This window comes from Arachis hypogaea, chromosome 8, assembly GCF_003086295.3.
Source record: "Arachis hypogaea cultivar Tifrunner chromosome 8, arahy.Tifrunner.gnm2.J5K5, whole genome shotgun sequence".
NCBI lineage: Eukaryota > Viridiplantae > Streptophyta > Magnoliopsida > Fabales > Fabaceae > Arachis > Arachis hypogaea.
In genome coordinates this window covers 3,777,358-3,800,314 of record NC_092043.1, presented here as the reverse complement: position 1 = coordinate 3,800,314, position 22,957 = coordinate 3,777,358, and the positions used below count along the sequence as shown (strand labels likewise).

The 22,957-nt window shown below is 35.2% G+C and overlaps 3 protein-coding genes across 4 annotated transcripts; 2 read left to right on the top strand and 1 right to left on the bottom strand.

Annotated features, from left to right (window-relative positions):
* Positions 1 to 1,944: 1,944 nt before the first annotated feature.
* On the bottom strand, positions 1,945 to 3,711 carry LOC112705713 (glycosyltransferase family 92 protein Os08g0121900-like). Its single transcript, XM_025756627.2, has one exon. The coding sequence runs from the start codon at positions 3,709 to 3,711 to the stop codon at positions 1,945 to 1,947; it is 1,767 nt and encodes a 588-aa protein (XP_025612412.1).
* A 6,225-nt stretch (positions 3,712 to 9,936) lies between these two features.
* Positions 9,937 to 15,296, top strand: LOC112704905 (protein SEEDLING LETHAL 1, chloroplastic). 2 transcript variants are annotated; one of them, XM_072200406.1, is made up of 9 exons: positions 10,001 to 10,455; positions 11,125 to 11,252; positions 11,701 to 11,978; positions 12,174 to 12,265; positions 13,067 to 13,154; positions 13,783 to 13,868; positions 13,955 to 14,017; positions 14,100 to 14,165; positions 14,336 to 15,296. In XM_072200406.1, exons 3-9 carry the CDS (start codon positions 11,879 to 11,881, stop codon positions 15,275 to 15,277), a joined length of 1,437 nt encoding a protein of 478 aa, XP_072056507.1. In that variant the 5' UTR covers positions 10,001 to 10,455; positions 11,125 to 11,252; positions 11,701 to 11,878; the 3' UTR covers positions 15,278 to 15,296. The 2 variants fall into 2 exon arrangements, with proteins under 2 accessions (XP_072056506.1, XP_072056507.1); XM_072200405.1 differs by lacking the exon at positions 11,125 to 11,252 and having other exon boundaries at positions 9,937 to 10,455.
* A 2,857-nt stretch (positions 15,297 to 18,153) lies between these two features.
* Positions 18,154 to 21,776, top strand: LOC112705712 (probable serine/threonine-protein kinase PBL21). Its single transcript, XM_025756626.3, has 6 exons — positions 18,154 to 18,817; positions 18,909 to 18,941; positions 19,085 to 19,278; positions 19,421 to 19,610; positions 20,564 to 20,955; positions 21,302 to 21,776. Exons 1-6 carry the CDS (start codon positions 18,733 to 18,735, stop codon positions 21,548 to 21,550), a joined length of 1,143 nt encoding a protein of 380 aa, XP_025612411.1. The 5' UTR covers positions 18,154 to 18,732; the 3' UTR covers positions 21,551 to 21,776.
* Positions 21,777 to 22,957: the final 1,181 nt, after the last annotated feature.

The following is a 22,957-nucleotide window of genomic DNA, read 5'->3' as shown; positions in this document are numbered from 1 at the left end:
TTTTTTGAAAATATTAAACAATTTTTTTAATATTATGAAAAAAATCGTATTTTGGTATCAGTATTAAAAGATAAAAAACCTCTTTATTTTTAAAGTTTTTTAATTGTATTACAACTTAAAATTTAATTTCTATTTTAAAATATTAAAATATCTATAGAATTCATATTAAAAAAACTAAAATATTTGTTAATTACCGTTAAATTTAAAATACCAAAATATTCTTTATGTAATAATTTTAAAATTACTATAACACATTTTATATGAATAATTAATATTATTTGATTTAATAGCAATTATAAATTTTAATTTAATATTAAAAAGTTTAGAACATTTTATAGTTAATTTTAAAATACCAAAACAACTTTTTTAACCATTAACCTTGAAGAACTAAAATACCATTTTAGAATAAAAATTACTTAATTGTATTAGAAATTGTAAATTTAAATTCGAAACAGTTAAAATATCATATAAATTTTTAAAATAACAAAATAATATTTTAAGGTTAATCTAAAAAAATTAAAATACCATTATAGATTAAATTCATATTGTTTGATCGTATTAGAAATGAAAAATTCGAATTTGATTTTAACAAGACTAAAATATATACTCATTTTAAATGACTAAGGTATTCTTTTTAAAATTCAAATAAAAATAATTTTTTAGTATTAATTTTGAAAAATACTAAAATATCCTTTTTTATTTTTGTATTAGAAATTAATATTTAAATTTCATTATAAAAAGACTAAAATTTATATAGAGTTCATTTGAAGAGAATAAAAAATTTTCTTAACATTATTTTTAAGTGATAAAATTTTTTGTTATAATTATAATAAATTTTATTATTATTATTATTATTGTTGTTATTATTATTATTATTATTATTGTTGTTGTTGTTACTTTTTATGACTAACACATTTTTAACAAAAATGTTTTAAATTTTTTAATGAAATTGTTTTTAGAAATGAGCAAGTGATTTATATTTGTAGTGTTTCTCTTATTAATGATGTTGGCACGTATAGAGAGTGGTATAGAGTCTTTAAAAATATGAGTTTCGAAGTCTCTTTAAATGTACACGTGATGGTCATATGAATGTGGTAGTCATGTAGAAGTTAATTATTTTTTTTTCATATTTTAAAATGACCCCATATTTTTCATATATTCTTAATTTATCCTAATTCATTAAGAACTTTAAAATATTTTCCCCACGCCAAAAACTTCCTCAAAACTTATTATCATTAAATAAGATATTCGAAAAGAAAGAAAGAGAGAGATGCTCTGGATGAGTTACTTTGGCAAAGGTCCTGTAAATTGAAACTGGAACTTCTCTAATTTTTTTAACATTTGAAAAAATATAGTGTAATCTTTTATTATTAATTTTATAAGTGGGGTCAAAATTAAATATGAAAAAAAATAAAAAATAAAATATTACAATTGACATCATCTAATTTTTTTTTACTGAAGATGATTCACTCCTTTGTAAACTCTGTTTCTTGCGACTTTAAGAGTAAAAATTAAAAAGTGTGACAAATATAAATAGGTAAAGTAAAAAATATATGATAAAAGTAAGTATGAACATATTAATATGTAATAGTATTTATGTGTATTTAAATATATTTAAAAAATTTATTTTTTATTAAAATAGAATTAAACACAATAAATATGTGTGTCAGACAAAGGTTAATGAATATTGTATCTAAAATTTATCCTAACCACACTAATTCATCAAGTGTATGTGTTTCAAAGGATGGAAATAAAAAAATCTCATTCAACCCACAAGAACAGATGGAACATCAGCTCTACTTAGCTCGTCAAAAACAAAAAGTCAATCTACAACAAAACACCACGTCACCACCACAATGAACCAATTCCAACCCACATTCTTTCGTAATTTTCCTATACAAATGTTGGGAAAAGAATAAAAGAATCAAGAACTGGTCTGGTCAGCTATGCGTGGGTATGGTTGGGCCTAAAGGAGCCGAACCACTTTTGGGTAAATGATTTAAGCCTCTCATCCCTAACCTCACAGAACTTGGTGGCCCAGTCCTCAGGCTCAATGGCCTCATGGCCCAGCCCAGGAGTCCTATCCTTAGAATTTAGATTCACATTTTGCCTCCAATCTACAACATAAGCAGAGACCCTTCTCCGAAACTTGTTCTTGAACTCATCCCACGCTTGGTACTTGTAGTGGTTCACCACCCATTTGTCCAACCCTAATTGAATCGACACGAACCCAGCCTTGTCGTTCACCATAAAGTGATGAATCACGTTCCACAAGCTGGGATTCACTGCATCCACCAACACCATAGACTTGTGCCTCTGCTCCACCTTTCGACGACACGTGTACCCTTGCGTCACACCTTCCAAGGGGTGTACCTTCTGACTCGATGGCCCAAACTCCAAACAATTCACCGAAACCTGCCCTACATGTTTTTCTCGTGGCACCATCGATTTCAGCGAAGGAAACTTTTCATGGCCCTTTCCAATATTACCCCAAGAAGGAGAGAAAACAAATTCGTCAACGTCCACGTACATGATCCATTTGCACATTCCCTGGGACTTAGAGTATAGAACACTGTGAGAAAACCCAGCTTCTTGAGTCTTGGGCCAGATCCAAAGCAACACTGAGATGTTGTAACCCTCTCCACGAAGCTCGTTGATCACTTTTTTCAAGTCATCATCGCTTCCGTTGTCGTACAATAAAAAATTGTCAATGCCAACCTTGGAATGGTACATCACCCACTCTCGTAAGAATTTCGCTACGTTGTAAACCATGGTGCATGCGCATATCTGATATTTGGGCTGGGCGTGAAGAGAATTGGGCTTCTTATTGGGCCTAGGAGTGTAATAAGCCACAGAAGGGACAAGGAGGTTTCCGGCAATGATCTCGAGTGAAACGGTGATTCTCTCGGGTCCTTGTCCAAGGCCCAATTCCAATGGATCCGGGTGCGGGCAACGGAACACCTCCTGGACGGAGCTAGTGACGGTCGTTTTGACGGTGTTACGAATTCCGTCTCCGAAACTGAAGACGCAACGTAGCTCGTTTGGGGAACGGTCGTTGCCCTGGCGACTGTTGACGCCTTTTGCGAACAAAACGACGTCGTCGTCAGTGGAGAATGACTCGTAAACGAAGAAGTTCCATCTCAGGAGTTCCGGCGCCGGCGAAGACGACAAGTCCGGTGACTCGTTGTATGAGGATGACGCCACCAAGTTCGGCTGAGAGAATATACGACGGCGACGAACTGATTCCGGCATGACGCACCTGAAGGTGGTGCGGTTGGTGAAGGGCAAAACGGCGAAGAACTTGGCCGGAGACCTTTGGTTGTTGCGGAAAAGGCAATGGTAGTTGTCATCGCGATCAAGAGGAAGAGGAGGTAAGGGTGTGTTTGGGGAGACGATGAGAAGGATCTCCCAATCGGGGAGGAGAACGGATTCGGAGACGGAGACGGAGAAGGAAAGGGAGGAGACGTTGATGGAGGAGACACGATGTGCTATTGGATGAGGGAGGAGGCCATCGTTGTCGAAGTTGTTAAGGAGGGCACGCTTGTTGGAGTGGTGGAGGAGGTGGTGGCGGTTGTCGAGGTTGAGATTGAGATGGAGGGAGGAGGAAGAGATGGCATTGCGGGAAAGGTGAAGGGAGAATATGGAGAAGAGGAGAATGAAGAGGAGGCAGAGAAGAAATGTGCCGGTGGCGCGTGTTGATCTTCTCCGCATGGTTTGAATGGAGAAGAGACACACGCGCGAGCGGGCGGTTGTTATTGGATTAATGAATGGAAGCTGGTGAAGGCGGAGAAGGAGGATGAAATAAAGGAAAAATGAATGAAGATTATGGAAGAATGATTAATAAGTTGGCGGACATCTTATAATTAGAAAGCTAGCTAGGCATTGAAAGGTGATACATGACTACTATAGCATTAGGTGAGTGTTGTCATTGTTTTATTTTCTCTGTGAAAGGGGTGAAATGAAAATGTCAAACAGAACACACACGTAAGTAGAGGGATGAGAGAAGACACAAGAAATTTGTATTCAACACAGTTCAAAAGTGATTCGAGGAGTGATGAGTGGGTAAGCTTAAGTTGCGGCCTTGCACCCAAGGCAACATCTTTGTTTCTTCTTCCGTGGGCATGCATATGCTGCCTTCTGGCAAAGTATCTTTCTTTTCAAATGCTTTGTCACGTTGTTTCTAATCACAAATTCAAATTTATTCTAATGCTAAGTGGGATTATTTGGATGTGACAAATAAATCTTTATGAGCATTATATGACATACTAATAAAATATTTAAAATAATATTAAATTATATAGTTCGAACATTAATTTTAGATAGATATTTTAACGAGGATGTCTTCATATGAATTTTAATATGGGTGTGAGAAAACAATTTTTTTTCCAAAAATGGCTCAATATCGTAACTAGCTTTTCTGAAATTGTTGGGGGCATTTTGGTCTTTCAATTGTAAACACTAAACGGAGCATAGTTGTTAGAATTGAATCAAACTAATCAGATTACTAGGTTATTGGTTCAAGTTCAACCGGCGAATCACTAGTTGAATCGGTTGACCCAATCCTATGTAAATAAAAAAAAAAGTCAAAAATTTAAAATTAAAATTTAAAATACATATTTTTATTAATATTTTAAAAATATCTAGTTATTTTAAAACAATATAAAACAGGAAAAATAAGTATTTTGTTAATTTTATTTTATCATAAATATTTTATTTTATTTTTATATTAAAATAACTATTATTTTTAAATTTTAATAATTTATTAATTAATTTATATCTATTATATTATTATATACTACAAGTATTTATTAAAAAATAATATTAATAGATATTATATAATTATGAAAAGAAAAAACAAGTGAGTTAATAATTATTATTAAATAAAAATATAATTAATTTAAAAATGAGTGAATTTATGACTAAAATCAAAATAATTAAATAAAAGTAAAATATTTGATAAAAGATATATATCTGTTTTATAATTTGTAAATATATTAATAAGAAGCATGACAGCTTGGTGGCTATGAATGGCATCTTTTTCATTGAGGAAAGGAATTTAAACCCCATCTTAAGCATTATGAGAAAATTTTAAATTCTAAATAGTTCGGTCGGATCAATTTTCATCGATTTTGATTTTTTTTATCGATTCATTGGTTTTTGGTTATTTGGTTCATCGGTATAATATTAGGCATGACTGAAATTATTGGTTCTACTATTTTCATTTGAAATTTATGATTTTTTTAGTGAAGATTAAAGAATTGTGACGGAAAGAGATAGTGATGAAAAAGAAGATAAAAATAGATATTTTATAAGTTTTTATAGTGTATCTAATATTAGTACTAAATAGATACAAAATAATTTATATCTTTGCTTCAATATTTTTAACTCTTTCTCTCTATTTTTGTATTTATATTCCAAGAGAATATTCAAATTGACTCCAAAAATATCAAAACAAAAACATTAAAAAGAATTCATTGGATTGCCATGGCACTATAATACTCTAAGTTAGTACTATTGAATTAGAGTTGAATAGAGATTTAAGATTTGTAAATTCCAGGACCAAGTTCATCATTTCCAAAAGTCAATAACTATTTTGATGATTGTCAAAAATTTCAAGAACCAAAATGAACATTACTTTAATTATAAGGTTTAATTATTATGTTAGTCCCTAACTCGTTATAGTTCTATCAAAAATTCTATCAAGTCCTTATATTTTTTTATCTTTTCAATTGAATTTCTATGCCATATCAGATTTTATAATTAAGTCTCTGTCGCGACAAAAATATTAAAATTAACAAAATATTACAAAATTTGATATAATATAAAAACATAATTGAAAAAATTTACAGAAACTTAATTACAATTTTAATAAAACTATAAAAACTAAAGAAATAATTAAACTCAATTATAATGTGCTGGTATATGCGAAAATTCTATTTTTTTGAGCCATCAAAAATTTCCTTTTCAAGTACTCGTACATCTTAGCCCATTATGGTATGGACTTTTATATGCTCATAATTTTCGAAGGAAAAACCTTATTTGGTTTTGCCTTCAGTCTGAGTAAAAGGTGTGTCTTGGTGGTGGAAAGCAGAAGCCCGACTATTTAAAAGGCTTTTTCTTGAATCAATTAAAAGATGAAAAATCCATAAACCAAAAAGTGGCGAGGTATGGTGATAATTTATAATTCACATTCACCTTATTAAAATAAAATAGTAACCAACTTGGGTCGATTAAACAACTCATTGAGGAAAAGATTAAGAAGATTGATGATATGGTTAGTGCTGGTAGGTATGACGGAACAGTAGAGGCTAGACGGAAGGCTCTTGTGATTTGTTGTGTGACGTGGTATGCCAGAAAGGAGATTCATTAGAAGCAGATGTCTCGATCCCAACATGTTAGAGATATAGACAAAACACTAGATACTTCCATAACCTAGCGTCGTCTAGAAGGAGGAACAACAGGATTGATTCTCTTGTAATCAATGGCAGATTAGTGAGAAACCAGTCCAGAATAAAGGGTGCAATTACGGGATTTTATAAAGATCTATATAGACAGGAATTGGCTCCTACGATTGGGATCCGTGATGGGTTGGTTAAGCAGATTGAGGACGAGGAAGCAGCAGTGCTAGAGACGATGCCATCGCCTGAGGAAATACGAGAGGCAGTTTGGGATTGCGAGTCCAGTAAAGCGCCAGGTAGTGACGGGTACAATACGAATTTCATAAAGAAATGTTGCGGTGAGATTGGCCAAGAGTTTACTACAGCTATATTGGATTTCTTTCAAAGTGCGAAGTTACCAACGGATGATAATGTAACATGGGTGACACTAGCTCCAAAATTTGTGAGAGCTAAGGAAATCAAAGACCTGAGGCCTATTAGCATGGTTGGTTGTGTCTACAAGGTGATATCTAAAGTTTTAGTGAGAAGAATGCGATCAGTGATGCCAGGTTTAGTGGGGGAAACTCAATCTGCATTTGTAAAGGGCCGTAAAATACACGATGAGGCACTTATAGCATGTGAGACGGTCCAATGGCTATAGGTACGAAAGAAGCAGGCGGCAATTATCAAATTGGACTTTCAGAAAGCGTACGACAGGGTGAGATGGAGTTTTGTGGATATTGTGCTGCAGAAGATGGGCTTTGGTCTTAGATGGAGGACATGGGTGAAGGAATGTGTGACTACAGCATCTATGTCGGTGTTGATCAACGGATCACTATTTAAGCCGTTCAGGATGGAAAGAGGTCTTAGACAAGGAGACCCTCTCTCTCCTTTTCTGTTTGTTCTTGTCGTAGATGTATTGCATAGGATGGTGGGTGAGGCAGTCAGGAATGGACGTATTTCTCCACTGATGGTAGGAAGAGATAATATAGGGTTGTCGCATCTCCAATTTGCAGATGACATAATCTTATTTTGCCCCCAGAAAACAGAGACAATAGTAAATTATAAGAGACTACTACGTTTTTTTGAGCTGATGTCTGGTTTGAGCATTAACTTTGATAAGTCCAGTTTGATCTCGATTAACTGTGAACAGGGATGACGAATATGTGTGATTTGTTGGGATGTACAGAAGCCACTCTACCTGTCAGGTACTTAGGTATTTCCCTAGGTGCAAACCCTCGGCTGGTGAAGACCTAGAAACCGATCATAGACAAGGTGGAAGACAAGCTCAGCTTATGGAAAGCGAAGTCCCTCAACAAAGCTGGTAAGTTGGTCCTCATAAAATATGTTCTTAATAGCCTACCGGTGTACTACTCGAGCTTGTACAAGATGCCAAAGGCAGTTGCAGAAAAGATAATTGAGCTACAGAGAAGGTTTTTTTGGAGTAAAGAAGATGGGAACAAAGGTATACCATTGGTTAAATGGGAGATGGTGCAGACTCCGAAAAAGCTAGGTGGTTTAGGGGTGGGAGATGCTTTAATCAGAAATGCATCGCTTTTGTTTAAGTGGTGGTGGTGCTTTTCGAAGGAAGATTGCCCGTTGTGGAAGAAGGTGGTATGTTCTTGTAATCATTTGAACCCAACTCTAATGTTGTCAAAACAGACATTACCGTCAAGAGGTGGCCCGTGGAAGGACATTTGCCAACTTAATATTAAAGAGTAACAGGTAAGAGATATGATGATCAATGGTTTGTCTATGGAGGTGGGGAATGGCAGACATATTCATTTTTGGGAGGATGATTTGCTACAAAGTGGCTCCGTAAAAGATAATTTTCCGAGACTCTTCTCTATTTCAAATCAACAAAGATCTGTCATAGGAGACTGTGGATTCTGGAATGGGTTAGGGTGGGTATGGAATTTTCAGTGGATGAGAGAATTATTCCAATGGGAGCTAGAGTTGCTCAATCAACTTCATGAGCGGCTACGGTTAACTAGACTATCATCTGATAGAGAGGATACAGTTGTATGGAAATTTGACAGAACAGGTGTTTTTTCTACTAACTCTTTGGTGCAGGTACTACAACAAGAGACTATATCAGAGGACATCACAAACTATAGTTTCACCAGTCCCATATAGAGAGGATTGGTTCCCCTCAAGAGTTAAACTGTTTGCATGGTTTGTCTTAGTAGGCAGAGTCAACACTAAAGAGAGTCTCAGCAGACTAGGAATTATACATCATGGTGATAATATTTGTGTTCTGTGCAAAAAAGAAATAGAATTTGTGAATCATTTATTTCTTGGCTGTGAGTTTACATGACATGTGTGGTGCGCTTGGTTGATGACTACCGATAGAGCTTGGGCTGTTCCGAAGATTATCAAAGAGCTGTTTGAGAGCTGGATTGAAGTGCCTAGTCGTAAATCTGAGCAAAAGAAGTGGCTGATAGGGTTCTTTGCGGTTATCTAGAACATTTGGTTGGAACGGAATATCAGAGTATTCCAGAGCTGCGAGAGAGGTGTTGATGGAGTCAAGAATAGGTCGTTTGTGAGCTACAAGGAATGGAATGGTGTTGATCCGTTCAGTTGTTGATAGCAATATTGGAGATGAAAACGGATTATACCGTATTGTATGGTGTTTATTTTCTTGCTTCATTTTTGTGTTTTACATCCTTATATGCTCCACTTCAATGTATTGAGCTCCATTTGTTAAAAAAAAATTCACTCGTCTACTTAAATAAATGTTGGGAGTTTGAATCTCGCTTGCTGCATGGCTCTAACTACTGATTCACTGATTTACTAGTTCAATCGTAGTTCAAATAGAATAATTGTTTTATAATAGAATAATAATAAATAAATATACAAAAATATAATTATAGTCTAATGTAACTCTTAAAATACCCAAATTTAAATGATGAATCAAATCAATGCCGAAAACCCAATAATAAGAACAAAAAGACATAAAAGGATTAAAAAATGCCTCCAAAACCAAAATGAAGTTAAACAAGTTAATAAAACAGAAGATCAACCTTGTTGTATATGTAATGATGTAGTATGGAGATGTAGAACCCACATTGGAATGCGTGCAATTCCTTTTTTCTTCCGTTAAACTGACGAAACGACGTCGTTTACTATAAATCCAACGGAATTTCGGTCTGGTTCGACCAGTCGGTTCTCGGTCAATTCAGCGGTTCACTTCTGGTTTTTGGAACAGCGATTTCTGTTATTGAACCGAACAAAATAATTTGATCAAAATAATGCAAACAAAGCAATCAAATGATGCCACGTAGGCATGAACATAAAAAATTTTGTAGACTTCAAAGTACCTTACCCTTTCATTAAAACTTTGTTTAATGTCTACCTAAAATAAATAAATAAAAAAACAAAAACAAAAACAAAAACTTTATCATTTACACTCAATGTTCTAAAAATCGGATTGGATCGGCCGGTCGAACCGGTTCAACTGGGAAACGGCAAAGAAAACGGTCCGATCCAATATATAAAACCGTAAAATCTAAAACCGTTCAAGAACTACTAAACCAGCCGGTCGGATCGAACCGGAAGCAGGCCGGTTTCCAAAAACGACGTCGTTTCCTTTCTTGAAAGGGAAAAGATTGCACGCGTTATCCACTTATCCCTCCTTCTCCAACTCCTTCCTTCAGCAAATGCCCTAGCCTCCACCAAAGAAAGCAAACGCTAGCAGCCTCCACCAATCGTTGTCGCCGTCTGTCGGAGTGAGAGACTGCTGCCGCCGTCCGTCGCACTCAAGAACTACCGTCTTCGTGGTCTCGGGCCTCTCGCCGGATCCTCCGCTTCGTGTGCTCGCATCTCCCCTCTCTCCTCTGTGCTCGGCTGCTCGCGCCTCACTCCGCCAGTGAGTGCTCGAGCTGTGCGCGTTGGTTGCTGCTCGTTGTCCGTGGTTGTCTCTGCTCGATTCTGCCTCCCAGTGTCACTCGAGTCTCGTCTCGGTCACTGGCATCTCGTGGTTCGTCTGTCTCGTCGCCGGCGGCAGAAGCAACTCGTGGGGTTGTCTCTTGCTTCGTCGCCTTCTGTGGGGTGGTTGCCGACTCGCCTTCAACCGTTGGTGAGTCCCTGAACCATAGCTTCCCTGTTCTCTCTTTTCCAAATTTCCCTTCTCCCTGTATTTTTGCATGTTGCTGAATTGCTAATCAATAAATTTGCCTTGTTGCTGATCTAAATGTTGCTGTAAATCGGGACTTTACTAAGATTTGTTAATTATGTTGCTGTAACTTGAATTTGTTGCTTTCCAGTAACAGAATCATAACAGAATGCTCAGTCAGTGCTTGGTTGATTGGCTTTGCTCACTGATTGTATTTGATGATAGATTTTAAATTGATAACTTTTAAATTTTAAATTTGCACTGCCCATGTTACTGATTCACTGTTCCTTCAGTGTTTTTTGTTGTTGTTAATCATTGTGATGAGCTTTGTTAAAATTGGGTTGAAAAATGTTAATCTTTCTTCATTTTTCATTGTTCTTAACTTCTGTTCTTATTAAAAAATTGCAATTGGTGATCTTTTGATTTATTATATGCTTCATGTTTTTAATTTCACTCTGCTTCTAGGCTTTGAAATCAGTTTATGATAACTGTGATGCAATTATTTAGTTGGATAACTGATGTAATTATTGAGTTCAAGAGATTGAGTTTTTCTGTTCTCATTATTAGTAAGACATGGATAGTTTAGAATTTTCTATTTCTTTCCCTTACTTCTGAAGTTCGTTATTTCAAAAGGTTCAGTGTTGGCTTCAAGTTTCAAATGGGAATTGCGAGCTGGTGAAGATAATAACATCTTCTGGAACTGAGTCTGATCTAGAATTATGCTAGTACACAGTGATGTTTGTTCCATTTGGCTGGACTCAGTAAGACAACTGGGAAATGTTCTTTTTTGGTCTGATTAACTACAATATTTAACCTTGTTAATCATATCTTGTACATCAGACAAAAGCAGGGCCTATTTTGGTTGCCATAAATTCCTTCAAGAAAATTCCTCTGTATGGTAATGATTGTATTGAAGCCTACAAGCATAAAAGAATTAAAAGGGCCTGTTTTGTTTTACTTTTTGACTCAATTACTTTAAGGCAATATTGTCTATCTTTAACTTGTGCACTGCAATTCAATCCCATTATTTTTAATGGAAGTATAATGAAGTTAATTTTGCATATTTTGATGATTAATTAATTACATTTAGTTGGTGATAGACTGATAGTTTGTGTAGGGTTTTAAATTTGAAAGATATTTTATGATGTTTATTTATAATTTATTTATTATTTTATCATGGAACGGTTTTTCCGGTTGAACCACGGTTAGACCGGTTGGATCAGTAAACCAGTGAACCAGTGACTAGAGCGGTTTGATGACCGGTCCGGTTTTCAGAACCTTGCTTACAGCATAGAACACACCACTTGAATCTATAGTGTTCTGGGTGTTGAACCTTCAAGCTTCTTCCTCAGTTTCAGAGTTACAAGCTCCTATCTTCCTAAAAAAAATGGCTTCGCTTTCTCTCAACATGGTTTCAGTTCCACCAAGAACAACAACAATCTCATGCACAAGAACAAGGGTTCCTTCACTTCCTTTCTCATTCACTAGTAGGTTGACTCACCACACACTTTCTGGTTTTCTTGGTTGTTGAAAGAGCAAAACATTGGGTTTTCAAATTTCAGAGTACTCTTTTTAGTGTTCTTATGTAAGATGTGGTAATTTGCTTAGGCTTAGTTTTTTATGAATCAAATGATGTTCAATTTTGTTTTTTTTTTTTTAATGTTCTCTTTTTGTGCTTGTAGCTTCATGGTTTCAGGCACCGGATAAGGCTCCATTGAAAGATGGTTCAAGCATCAATCAGCTTCTTGGTATTAAAGGAGCTGCTCAAGATTCAGTGAGTTAACCAATTTTGTGTCTTCTTTGTAGAGTTGTGATGGTTGGAAATTTGGGTTAAATTTTCATTATGGATGCTCACAATTATCTCAATTTGATTTAAATAATAAAGAATGATTAGCACCACAATTTCATTCACTTACTGAAATTTGAGAACAAGGAGGTCAAGAATGAATGAAAGGCAAGTATAGTTGTTCTAGACAAAATTTATGATTCTTGATGCTGTTGTTGACAAAATCTTCCAAATCTGACCACAATACCACATGTATTTCACCAAGAATTTAATTTTCATGCACCTACAACTCAAAATAGTTTTATATAATATCGAATTTTGTATTTGTCTATTGCCACACCATCAAAAGTAACTATTTTCAAACACACTGCTTAAAAAGTCATCTAAAACGCATGAATTTTATTGGATGACTGTGAAAAACTCTTTACCCAAAGGTATATATGATTTTTAACAATCTTGAAAGCTATTTGAAACTTTTTCTACTTTTGTGGCTGGATCCTCATGTGGATGGTGAACTATGATGCAACAATAAGGTTGTTGCCTCCGTGCGGTGGTCTTGTAATCTTGAGGTCACAGTCTGATGGGAGCCTCATGTATTAGGCTGCCATTCATACATCCTTGAAAATGTAGTTGAACATGTTGAAAACGAATTTAAGTTTTGAATGTGTTTATAAAGTTCTAACTCGAAAGTTTTTGGCCGCTGAAAATTTATTGCTTTATTTAGGTGTACTTGGTAGTTAACATTATGAAACTGCTTTTGTACTTATCCTTTCTATTTATATTGTGCAGAATAAATGGAAGATTCAAGTTCAATTTACAAAATTTGTCACTTGGCCTCCGTTGGTTTGGGGTGTAGTTTGTGGTGCCGCTGCTTCTGGTATTACATTTCAGTTTAATAGTTTTCTGTTGAAATGTTGCTAGTATTGTTCTCAACATTTTTCTTATTGTTGAGTTTCTTCATCCCTAGGTATGATGACAGTAACGAGTATGTTTACATTGTTATTACTAAGTTAATCTGAAAATGTTAAGTGACAACAACAGGGAATGCTTCCATTATTGATCATCTCCGTATAACAATAGAAAAGGAAAAACATCAGTAGAATTATAATTTGTTGGTAGTATTCTAGAGGTGATATATTAACTAAAAGAATCAAGAATATCCATGAGTTTGTTTCTCACTTTTTCTTTTCTTTCTCTTTTTCTTTCTTTCTTCGTATATCTATTGTTGAATTGTATGCATTAAAAATTAAAATGTGTTCTAACTTAACATTTAACATGTAACAACACATCGCTGATTAACATAATTGCCAAAATTAGGATATAGCTATTAAAGACAAGATTCAATGAAATTTAAGTGTGCTTGCCAAGCATAATTTAGGTGGTTGGAAGACTGTATCCAACTTAGGTAAAAGTTACTGGCTTAGTAAAACAAGCTAGCACTACACTGTGGCACATGAATGTTTCTGATCTAATGAGGTTTCTGCATCAATCTTGTGTCTGAGCAGGAAATTTCCATTGGACTATTGAGGATGTTGCTAAATCAATTGCGGGCATGTTGATGTCTGGCCCGTTTCTAACAGGATATACTCGGGTAATAACTTTTGTTATCTGAGTTTTACACTTTACTAGCCTGCTCGGAGCAAATAACCTTGATTTTGCTGCTGTTTTCCTTTTTAGACTATAAATGATTGGTATGACCGAGAAATCCGAATTCCTTCTGGGGTTATATCTGAGAACGAGGTGAGACTGATGTTTTATATTTTGTGTTTTTCACTTGCCATTTGATAAGCACATATTTCTTTTCTCACTCGAAATTCCGCAGGTTATCACTCAAATATGGGTGCTGCTACTAGGAGGTCTTGGCTTGGCAGGTCTATTAGACGTATGGGTAGGTACTGCTTGATCTTCTTAAATGTTTATTGTTCTCAACCCAAATCTTTTTTTTTTTTAATTAAAAAAAGGAGTCTTGGGTTGAGGTTGGTGTGTTAAGAAATAACAACATAGCCCCTTGGGTTTGTTAACATGAGCTTGAATTTTCTTGTTCTTTTCCTTCTGCAGGTTGTAAAGTGGCGATGTCCAAAGCAAAGCCTATCTCCCAACCCCGATCCCGGATTTGGTTGTCCAAAGAAAAGCCTAGCTCCCAATGCTGATGCCGGTTTTGGATTTCCAAAGAAAACCATACCTCCCAAGAAAAGCCTTCCTCCTAACCCTGATACTAGTTTCCAGAAAATGGTCCTTTATTTAGAGTCTATAGGTCTAGACTCTTTCTCAGTTATCGAAAATCATCCGAAGTTGATCACTGCCTCCCTCGATGACATTAAATCTACAGTGGAATACATTATGTCCATGGACTTCACCACGATCGAGTTTCGACGCATAGTTGGCATGTGCCCGGATGTTCTGACCACCCACGTCTCGGACATCATACCCGTCTTTACCTTCCTTCTCCGCGAGGCTCATGTAAAAGGCTCGGATATTAAAAGGGTCATACATCGTCGCCCGAGGTTGCTTGTTTGCAGTGTCAATAACCAACTCCGTCCTACACTTTACTACCTCCAAAGTATTGGCATAGAAGAGGTAAGTAGGCACACTGATTTGCTATCATGTAGTGTCCAAGAAAAGCTTATACCCCGAATAGATTACTTCGAGAATATCGGGTTTTCTCGACGCGATGCAACTACCATGTTCCGAAGATTTCCTCCACTGTTTTGTTACAGTATTAAGAATAATCTGGAGCCGAAATACAATTACTTTGTGGTGGAGATGGGGAGAGATTTGAAGGAGCTGAAGGAGTTTCCACAGTATTTCTCATTTAGCTTAGAGAACAGAATTAAGCCGAGGCATAAACGCTGCGTAGAAATGGGGGTGTGTTTCCCTCTCCCTGTGTTGTTAAAGATGACCGAAATGAGCTTTCAAAATAGGTTAGATCTATGTGTAAATTCCTCAACACCCTTGAAAAAATCTCCTCTCTGGTGTAATGCTTGTGATATTCAAGTATAGAGAAAAAAATTAACAACAATTGCATTGTGTATTTACTATTTACATTGCTTTTGATGAATCTCTTAGTTTATATTATAGCCTTTGGGTTCTCTTTCCCTCGTTGGGCATGAAAAAGTTGGGCATGAAAAAGTTGAAGTTGATCAGTTCAAAAAAAAAAAAATTTATATATGAATATATTATTTATTATATTTGGTTTAACTCGACATAATTGAATTTTTAAATTTCTTGTTTTACTGGTTCGATAATTCATTCAATTTTTAGAACTTTTATTTTTATTGATAAAAAGGCAATGTCAAAGTATAGATTAATTTGTAGGTAGTTTCTTTTTTATTTATCATGATTAATTTGATAAATCTATGTACACTTGCTAAAATTTAAAAGAAGCACGAGGATCATATTCAACTAAATAAATAAGTAAAATAATGTCAGAAGAATTTTGTCAATATACTAAAATTAAAATAGACAAATTTAATAAGTATTAAAGTCGAAAACCTGATTAAATAGGCTGACTTTATACTAAAAGTCTAAAACAGACAACATAACATTCAAAAAAAAACTAATATAATATCCAAATATCATATTTATAAAGCATTGTCATCTTTATCATTATTTTCATCAATATAATTGTTGAAATCACTTAGCTTGATTCACTTCTATCATTTTCGTTATTTTTTGTATGCCACTAATTTCTAAAATCTTTACTAAGTCCATGTATACCATGTCTTTCATCCAGACAAGTTTAGCGCCACTCTTTCATACTTTTTATAAAAATTATGACAATTTTTATACTTCTATCTTCTTGAAATTTTTTATGGTTATATTATGTATGAGTAACCATTTAAAACATCTCTATATAATATTCAAAGTTAATAATGAGTAAGTTACTATTTTTTTTATACGAATATTCATAACGCTGATAAATTTACCTAAAAAAAAAAAATTGTACCCATAAAAGATTAACTTTAGTTTACAAAACTACAATCCTAAATTTTTTTTAAAATTTTTAAATTAATCCTCTTAATCTAACCTAACCTATCCTGGCTCCCCAATTTTTCACCACCGCAACCACCACCATCCAAATCCTTCCTCATCCAACTCTCCTCACCTCCAGCAAACTGTGATTGTCCTTCATATGCGCAGTTTTTGAATGTGTTCGTGCACACAGTCGATTATAGCCCAAGCTTGTTGAAGAATACTATTTGTGTTTTCTAACAATACAATGACATCATGTGGTGTCACTCTGAAACTGGCACCCCTAATGAAACATTATGTAATTTAATTAAAATAAATCTTTGACGATAACCTTGCTAGCAAGTGTGCAAGTTTTAGCTATTATTATCTATAAAATTTCATCGGTAAATTAATTAAGTAACTTTGTAAAAATTTGTGTTTAACAGATCCTAGAATTGTGAACCGAGGTGAATTTGATTTAAGAAATATAGACACTATGGGCAACCACGACATCATCATCGACGGCCAGTTCAAAGCCAGTGCCTCTATCAAGCTCGGGATTTTAAAAAGAAAAATAAAATAAATTTTTTATTTACAAATATAGATAATATGTAAAGTTTTGTGAATTTATACTCTATTACTTGTTTGGTACGTGTCAATAAAATAATAATGTGTATGTGTATATAAATGAGATAAACGAAAAGGTATGATGTTTACACTCTAAATTAGATATGGTACGATAAATTTTCAACAGTTATAAAAGATCTTTTCCTACGATTTTTTTTTTCAAAAATTTAGTAATTAAATAAATAAAATCAAAATAAAATCAAATTAAATTAAAACATTCTAAAAATATAAACTAATATCTTTTAAATAACACTTGAACTCTTCATATCACGAACATTTGAAGCACGTAGCAGTAGTTCTGTAAACGTCATAGTGCATGAAACCACAAACGAATTCTTATGTGTATTTCATATAATCTTACTATTGTGATATACCGTTATATACTTATATTTGTTCATCACATCACCAACACACTAAAACAACTCTCCTCACAATAAAATTTAATGGTAAAGAACTTCGCTTTTATAGACAAACATGCAGGTCACATACGAATCACATCGAATCAATATGTGACATGTGTCTAACATGCAACCCACGTGATGTAACACGCTCCTTGCATGTTGGATGAGGACTCGCCACATGTCCAACACGCCTCCTGCGTGCTGGCTAGGAGCTTATCTCGTGTCCAACACGCGTTCTGCATGCTAGCTTAGCACGCCACCTGCGTGCTGGGCCTACTCTCCCTATAACATCTACCCATCTATAATTACACCAAATAAATTCATTTTCAGCAAAAATACCTTAAATTTTTTTCATATATAAAAAAATGAACCATGAATATTAATTCGTTCATTTTTATTTTTCTTTTTTTTTTTGGTTTCTCACGGTATCCCCCAACCCGACAGGTCAAGGATTAATCCGCCGCGGTATTGAGCTCCATTTAAGGGTTTGCCGCTGGCTAATGGGTTGCTGCATGCACAAGGCGGGATTCGAACCCCCGACACTTGCTTAAGCGGACTAGTGAGCTAACCACTAGACCAACCCAACTTGGTTCATTTTTATTTTTCTTATTAAAATTGTAGGCTCTCAAGTCTGGGCCAAAATGGGTCCAACATATCTAGTAGACTAAAAATACCAGAGAGCCCAATAAGCCAAATCTAGAAAATGGCCAACAGTCTCTTGATGCAGTAACTTTCACACCAAAGAAATAAAAGAGGCTTTTCATCCAATGACTAGCTGATGTGGAAGGACGGAATGACTTTTGTGTGGAAAACGGTCGGATGGGCAATGCGGGATTCGGAGTGTTGGAGCATGGAGGAAATGAATAAAGAGGGCAAAAAGATAAAAAGGTGAAAGAAGGGGGAAAAGGGAAAGCGATGATGTCTGGGACTGCAACGTTTATAAATGCGCACAAGACCCTAACAGAGAGGATAGAGAGCGACCCGCCCTGCAAATCAAAGAGATTAATGCAACCAAAGTGGAAATCCAAAATTAATACTAAACAAAAATACCACTAAATTATAAAATGACAAAAACAGAAAAAAAAAATACACATACCAAAAAGAAAAAGCAAGAAAAGGCAAAAACCCTCTTTATAAATCGTGAATAAATAATAGATGCTTAATTAATTGTAGCTACCATAACTAGCGTCAGTTCATTTCTGCTAAACAAAACACACACGCAAACGAATTAAAAGGGAAAACATCGGAGGAGTGTGTCGCGAATCTAATGAAACCGCTTTGGAAACAATAGCCATTTTTGTTTGAATATACGCTTTGCATTGTAGTATTTAGGCGAAAAAGAAGAGCAGCTTTATTTCAAGTGAGTGAGTGAGAGAGAGAGACTGAGAGAATGAATTATGCAAAGATCCCCTTCCACACCGCAGAATAGGGATTTGGATCTTTTAAATTGAAGTGAAATTGGGTTAGAAAAGCGACATGAGCTGCTTCTCGTGCTTTGTTTCTCGCGCCAAAGATGCCAGCAGAGTCGAAATTGACACTGGTTCTCGATCTGCTTCCTCAGGTCCATTCCTCCTTCTTCTCTTTTTTCTCTTTTATTTTATTTTTGCTCGTTTATTTTATTGAATTACGAGGGTTCTGTGTGGATTTTACAGGCTCTGGTGGAGGGAAATACACTGCTGCTACTGGTATGCCTTGCGATTCTTCTGCCTTGTAATTATGATTATTTATTATTATTTTAATGTACTTAAATTCAGAGTAGTTTTTTTTTTTTTTTTATCAAAATCTTAAAACAAGTGTCAGATTATTTAAGTTAGTTTTGGGTGGTTAGAGAGTGAAAGGAGGAAGAAGGAATCGTATTCGGAGGGGAAGGGGAAGAGTACGAGTAATGGGAAAAGCAGCACGGCGGCGGCGAGCTTTGGATTCCGAGAGCTGGCGGCGGCAACACGGGGTTTCAACCAAGTCAATTTGATCGGTGAGGGCGGTTTCGGACGCGTTTACAAGGGTCGCCTCTCTACTGGCCAGGCAACTAACTACCTCTTTTCTTTTCAATTCAGAGTTTCAGATCACATGACATGACTAACAATTTAGCAATTAACAACAGAATAATCAATTTATTGTGGTTATTTGGATATGTTTTTCAAATTTGAATTGTCCTCTTGTGTAGGTTGTTGCCATAAAGCAGTTAAGTCATGATGGTCATCAGGGCTTTCAGGAATTTGTGATGGAGGTTCTTATGTTAAGCCTTCTTCACCATTCTAACCTTGTCAGGCTCATAGGTTATTGCACCGATGGAGATCAAAGGCTTTTAGTTTATGAGTATATGCCTATGGGTTGCCTTGAAGATCATCTCTTTGGTAACTATTTATTGTTTATGTTTCTCGCACTTACACTTAATTTGCAAGTGCTTGACTGTTGCAATGCTGTAGAAGCTCTGATTGGATTGTTCCAGACAACTTTGTGGTTTTATAGTCATTAGTCAACAGTCAATGTAAATTTGTGACTGGAATAGGTATCTTTAGTTTCTTCATATCTCAGTATTGACCATTATTTATAATGAAGTTGATGCAACAGAGCACATTGCAACACCTGCTACTTACAGGAAAACTTTTGTTGCTTGTGTTGCTCTTGCAAGTATATTTTCATAATTTTGTATATTTCGTTTGTATTGTTTATATTTTGTTCCCATTAACCACAGAAGGAGTTTATGTATATAGAACGAACAGATTTTGTCTACTTTGATATGCGTTGCGGTGTTCCTTGTGATTGCATAGTGACCACTGTAAACTGGTTTATGGCTTATGTGTCCAACTGTGTAAGGAGTGTCATAAACTTCGTCCAATGTGGAGAAAAAATGGTCTTAGTCTTTGCTTTCTGATTTTTCTTCTGTGACACCCATCCATGATTCGTCAATAAGTATGCGGCATATGAGTATAGGCTTCAAGTGGATAAAATCATAAATTCTGTTTATCTATTTTCTGTTAGGTTTACACTATTGTGCTGTAGACAACCAAAACAGCTTCTAGTTTTTCAGTAAGGATGGTTTTGAAATTTGATTTTGTGAACTAGAATTACCTAAAAGTAAACTGCAGTTGTTCTTCGATGTTCGTCTGTGTGGATCTTTGTTAAAATTAAAGAGCAATTTTTTTACAGCTTAGATGTATAATGTATAATTTATTGGAAGAACAAACTTGTTCTTATTATGTTTGTTTATTCAAAAATCCTCTACTCCTCTTTAAATACATCCCAACATTAGTTTCTCGGTTATATAATTAATTAACTGATTCTGTTGTAACTTATTCTATTTCAGATCCTCCCCAAGACAAAGAACCACTAAGTTGGAGTACACGGATGAAGATTGCTGTTGGGGCTGCCCGAGGCCTTGAGTATCTCCATTGTAGAGCTGATCCGCCAGTTATTTATCGAGACTTGAAGTCTGCAAATATCTTATTAGACAATGAATTCAATCCCAAACTGTCAGATTTTGGGCTTGCTAAACTTGGACCTGTTGGAGACAATACCCATGTTTCAACAAGGGTGATGGGAACATATGGCTACTGTGCACCAGAATATGCCATGAGTGGCAAATTAACACTTAAATCTGATATATACAGCTTTGGCGTGGTTTTGTTGGAGTTGATCACTGGGCGTAGGGCAATAGATAGTAGCAGAAGACCAGGGGAGCAAAACTTAATTTCATGGGTAAATGTTTAGCTTGTTTGTTTCCCAAAATGAATTTTTCCCCTTTTGAGTAAATTATTTGTCATAGTTTTGCTCATATGTAACTCCTTTTAGTGTATTATTTCCATTGCCGTATAGCTTACCCCCTATATATGTACTTATGTAGTTTCTATATGGCAAAAAGTGAAAAAAGCCTTGAAAAAAAATAGAGTATGCTTCAGCATAAAGGAACTGACATGGTGATTTAGGTTGATTCCTGCCTTTAACATGCAAATTCGTCTTTAGCTTAATAGATGGATGTATCTGTATTCTTCCGTTTCATATGTGAAATTACTTCTTAACACTTCTCTTTTGTTTTGGTTTCCAGGCTCGCCCATGTTTTGGGGACCGGAGAAAGTTCATACAATTGGTTGATCCCCTTTTGCAAGGGAACTTCCCCTTGCGCTGTTTACATCAGGCAATTGCCATTACTGCAATGTGTCTACAGGAGCAACCAAAAGTCCGGCCGCTAATCGGTGATATTGTTGTTGCATTGGAGTACCTAGCCTCTCAGAGTATCCCTGAACATCATAGACAGAACCCACCATTGCAATATTCAGAAATCGACAGAAGTTAATTTTGGTTGGTATCAGAAGGTAGATTGAGTTCGATTTCTGTTAATGTTTAGTAAAGATTTACTTACTGGTTTGGTTGGTGTATGCTACAAACTTGTACCTATTTTGAAAGTCAAGCATTATTTCTTTAGTTAAACTTATTGCCATTGCAGAAGTGAAACTGTGAAAGTTAGTCCTGTTGAATGTCGATTTGATTTAATTGCAATGGACGTGAATATTTATGACTAATTAAACTTAGCGAATCTAGCAATATTCTTATCATTTCAAACAATTAAGGAAGACAGGGATCAGAGGGAAAGATATGTTATTAGAAAGGAAACATACTGTAAGTCTGTAATCTTTATTTATTTATTTATTTATTTTGGTAACTCTGCAAGTCTGTAACCTTATGATGATGGATTAGGGAGAAGCATGTGAGTTTGCCCCCATCTTGTTTGTTTTTTTAGGTCAGGAGTTAGCCCCCATATACAAGTTCTGTCTTTGTTTCTTGGGCCGTTTGGCCTATTACGTTTTCTACATTAAATAATTCTTAACATCCTGAAGGAATTGTTATACCTGTAGTTAATTAAGAACAAAAATTTAACTTTTTGTATTTTTTTTTTTCTGTAAATCTTCTCGCATAACGCCATTAACTAGTTTTCTTGTTGGGTCATAGGACCCCACCATGTGCCAAACACTCATATTAGGTTCGTTAACTCTGATGATTATTGATTAATGTGGCTACTCAATGATGCAAAAGCGTGATATCGCTACCAGGATTTCGTTCATTAATAAATTCTTCAGTGCGAATCTATCTTTTCTCTTTTTTTTTTCCTTTTTTTTTTCATTCTAGATTTCTGGTCACCTAATCTAGTTTATGTGGAGCCATATTATTACAAAGAAACCAAATACTCCACATGCTGAAACATCGCCATTTGGCCGAAATAATACAATAGTGACAGTTTTGCAAATAATAAGAGGAAGACAAATTGTTATAGCACTATATATGGTACATGAGGCTAAGGTTGACCCTGGTTCCACCGACCGTAACAATGATAATCTAGAATACTATTGGAGATGGAGTGAATTTCCTCCTGATTGAAGAGACCAAGAAAAGGTCAAGTTTGTTTTTCTTCCTTGCATTTCTGTAGCTGTGTGTGTGTGTGTCTGTCATATCCAATTATCAATTAGAGCTAAGAAACTTGTGTGTGTGTCTGTCATATCCAATTATCAATTAGAGCTAAGAAACTTCCTTCATTGTTGGTTTTCTTAGGAGCTTAGAATGTGGTGCTACTTGTGTGAACGTGAAACCAGGTTACGCTTGCGTACTTCAGGGTATAGCTTGTTGAGAGAGAAAAAAATAATGTGAAAGAAAGAAAAAATAATTTAATTTATAAATAATAAGAATGACTTGTACTATCTATGAATAA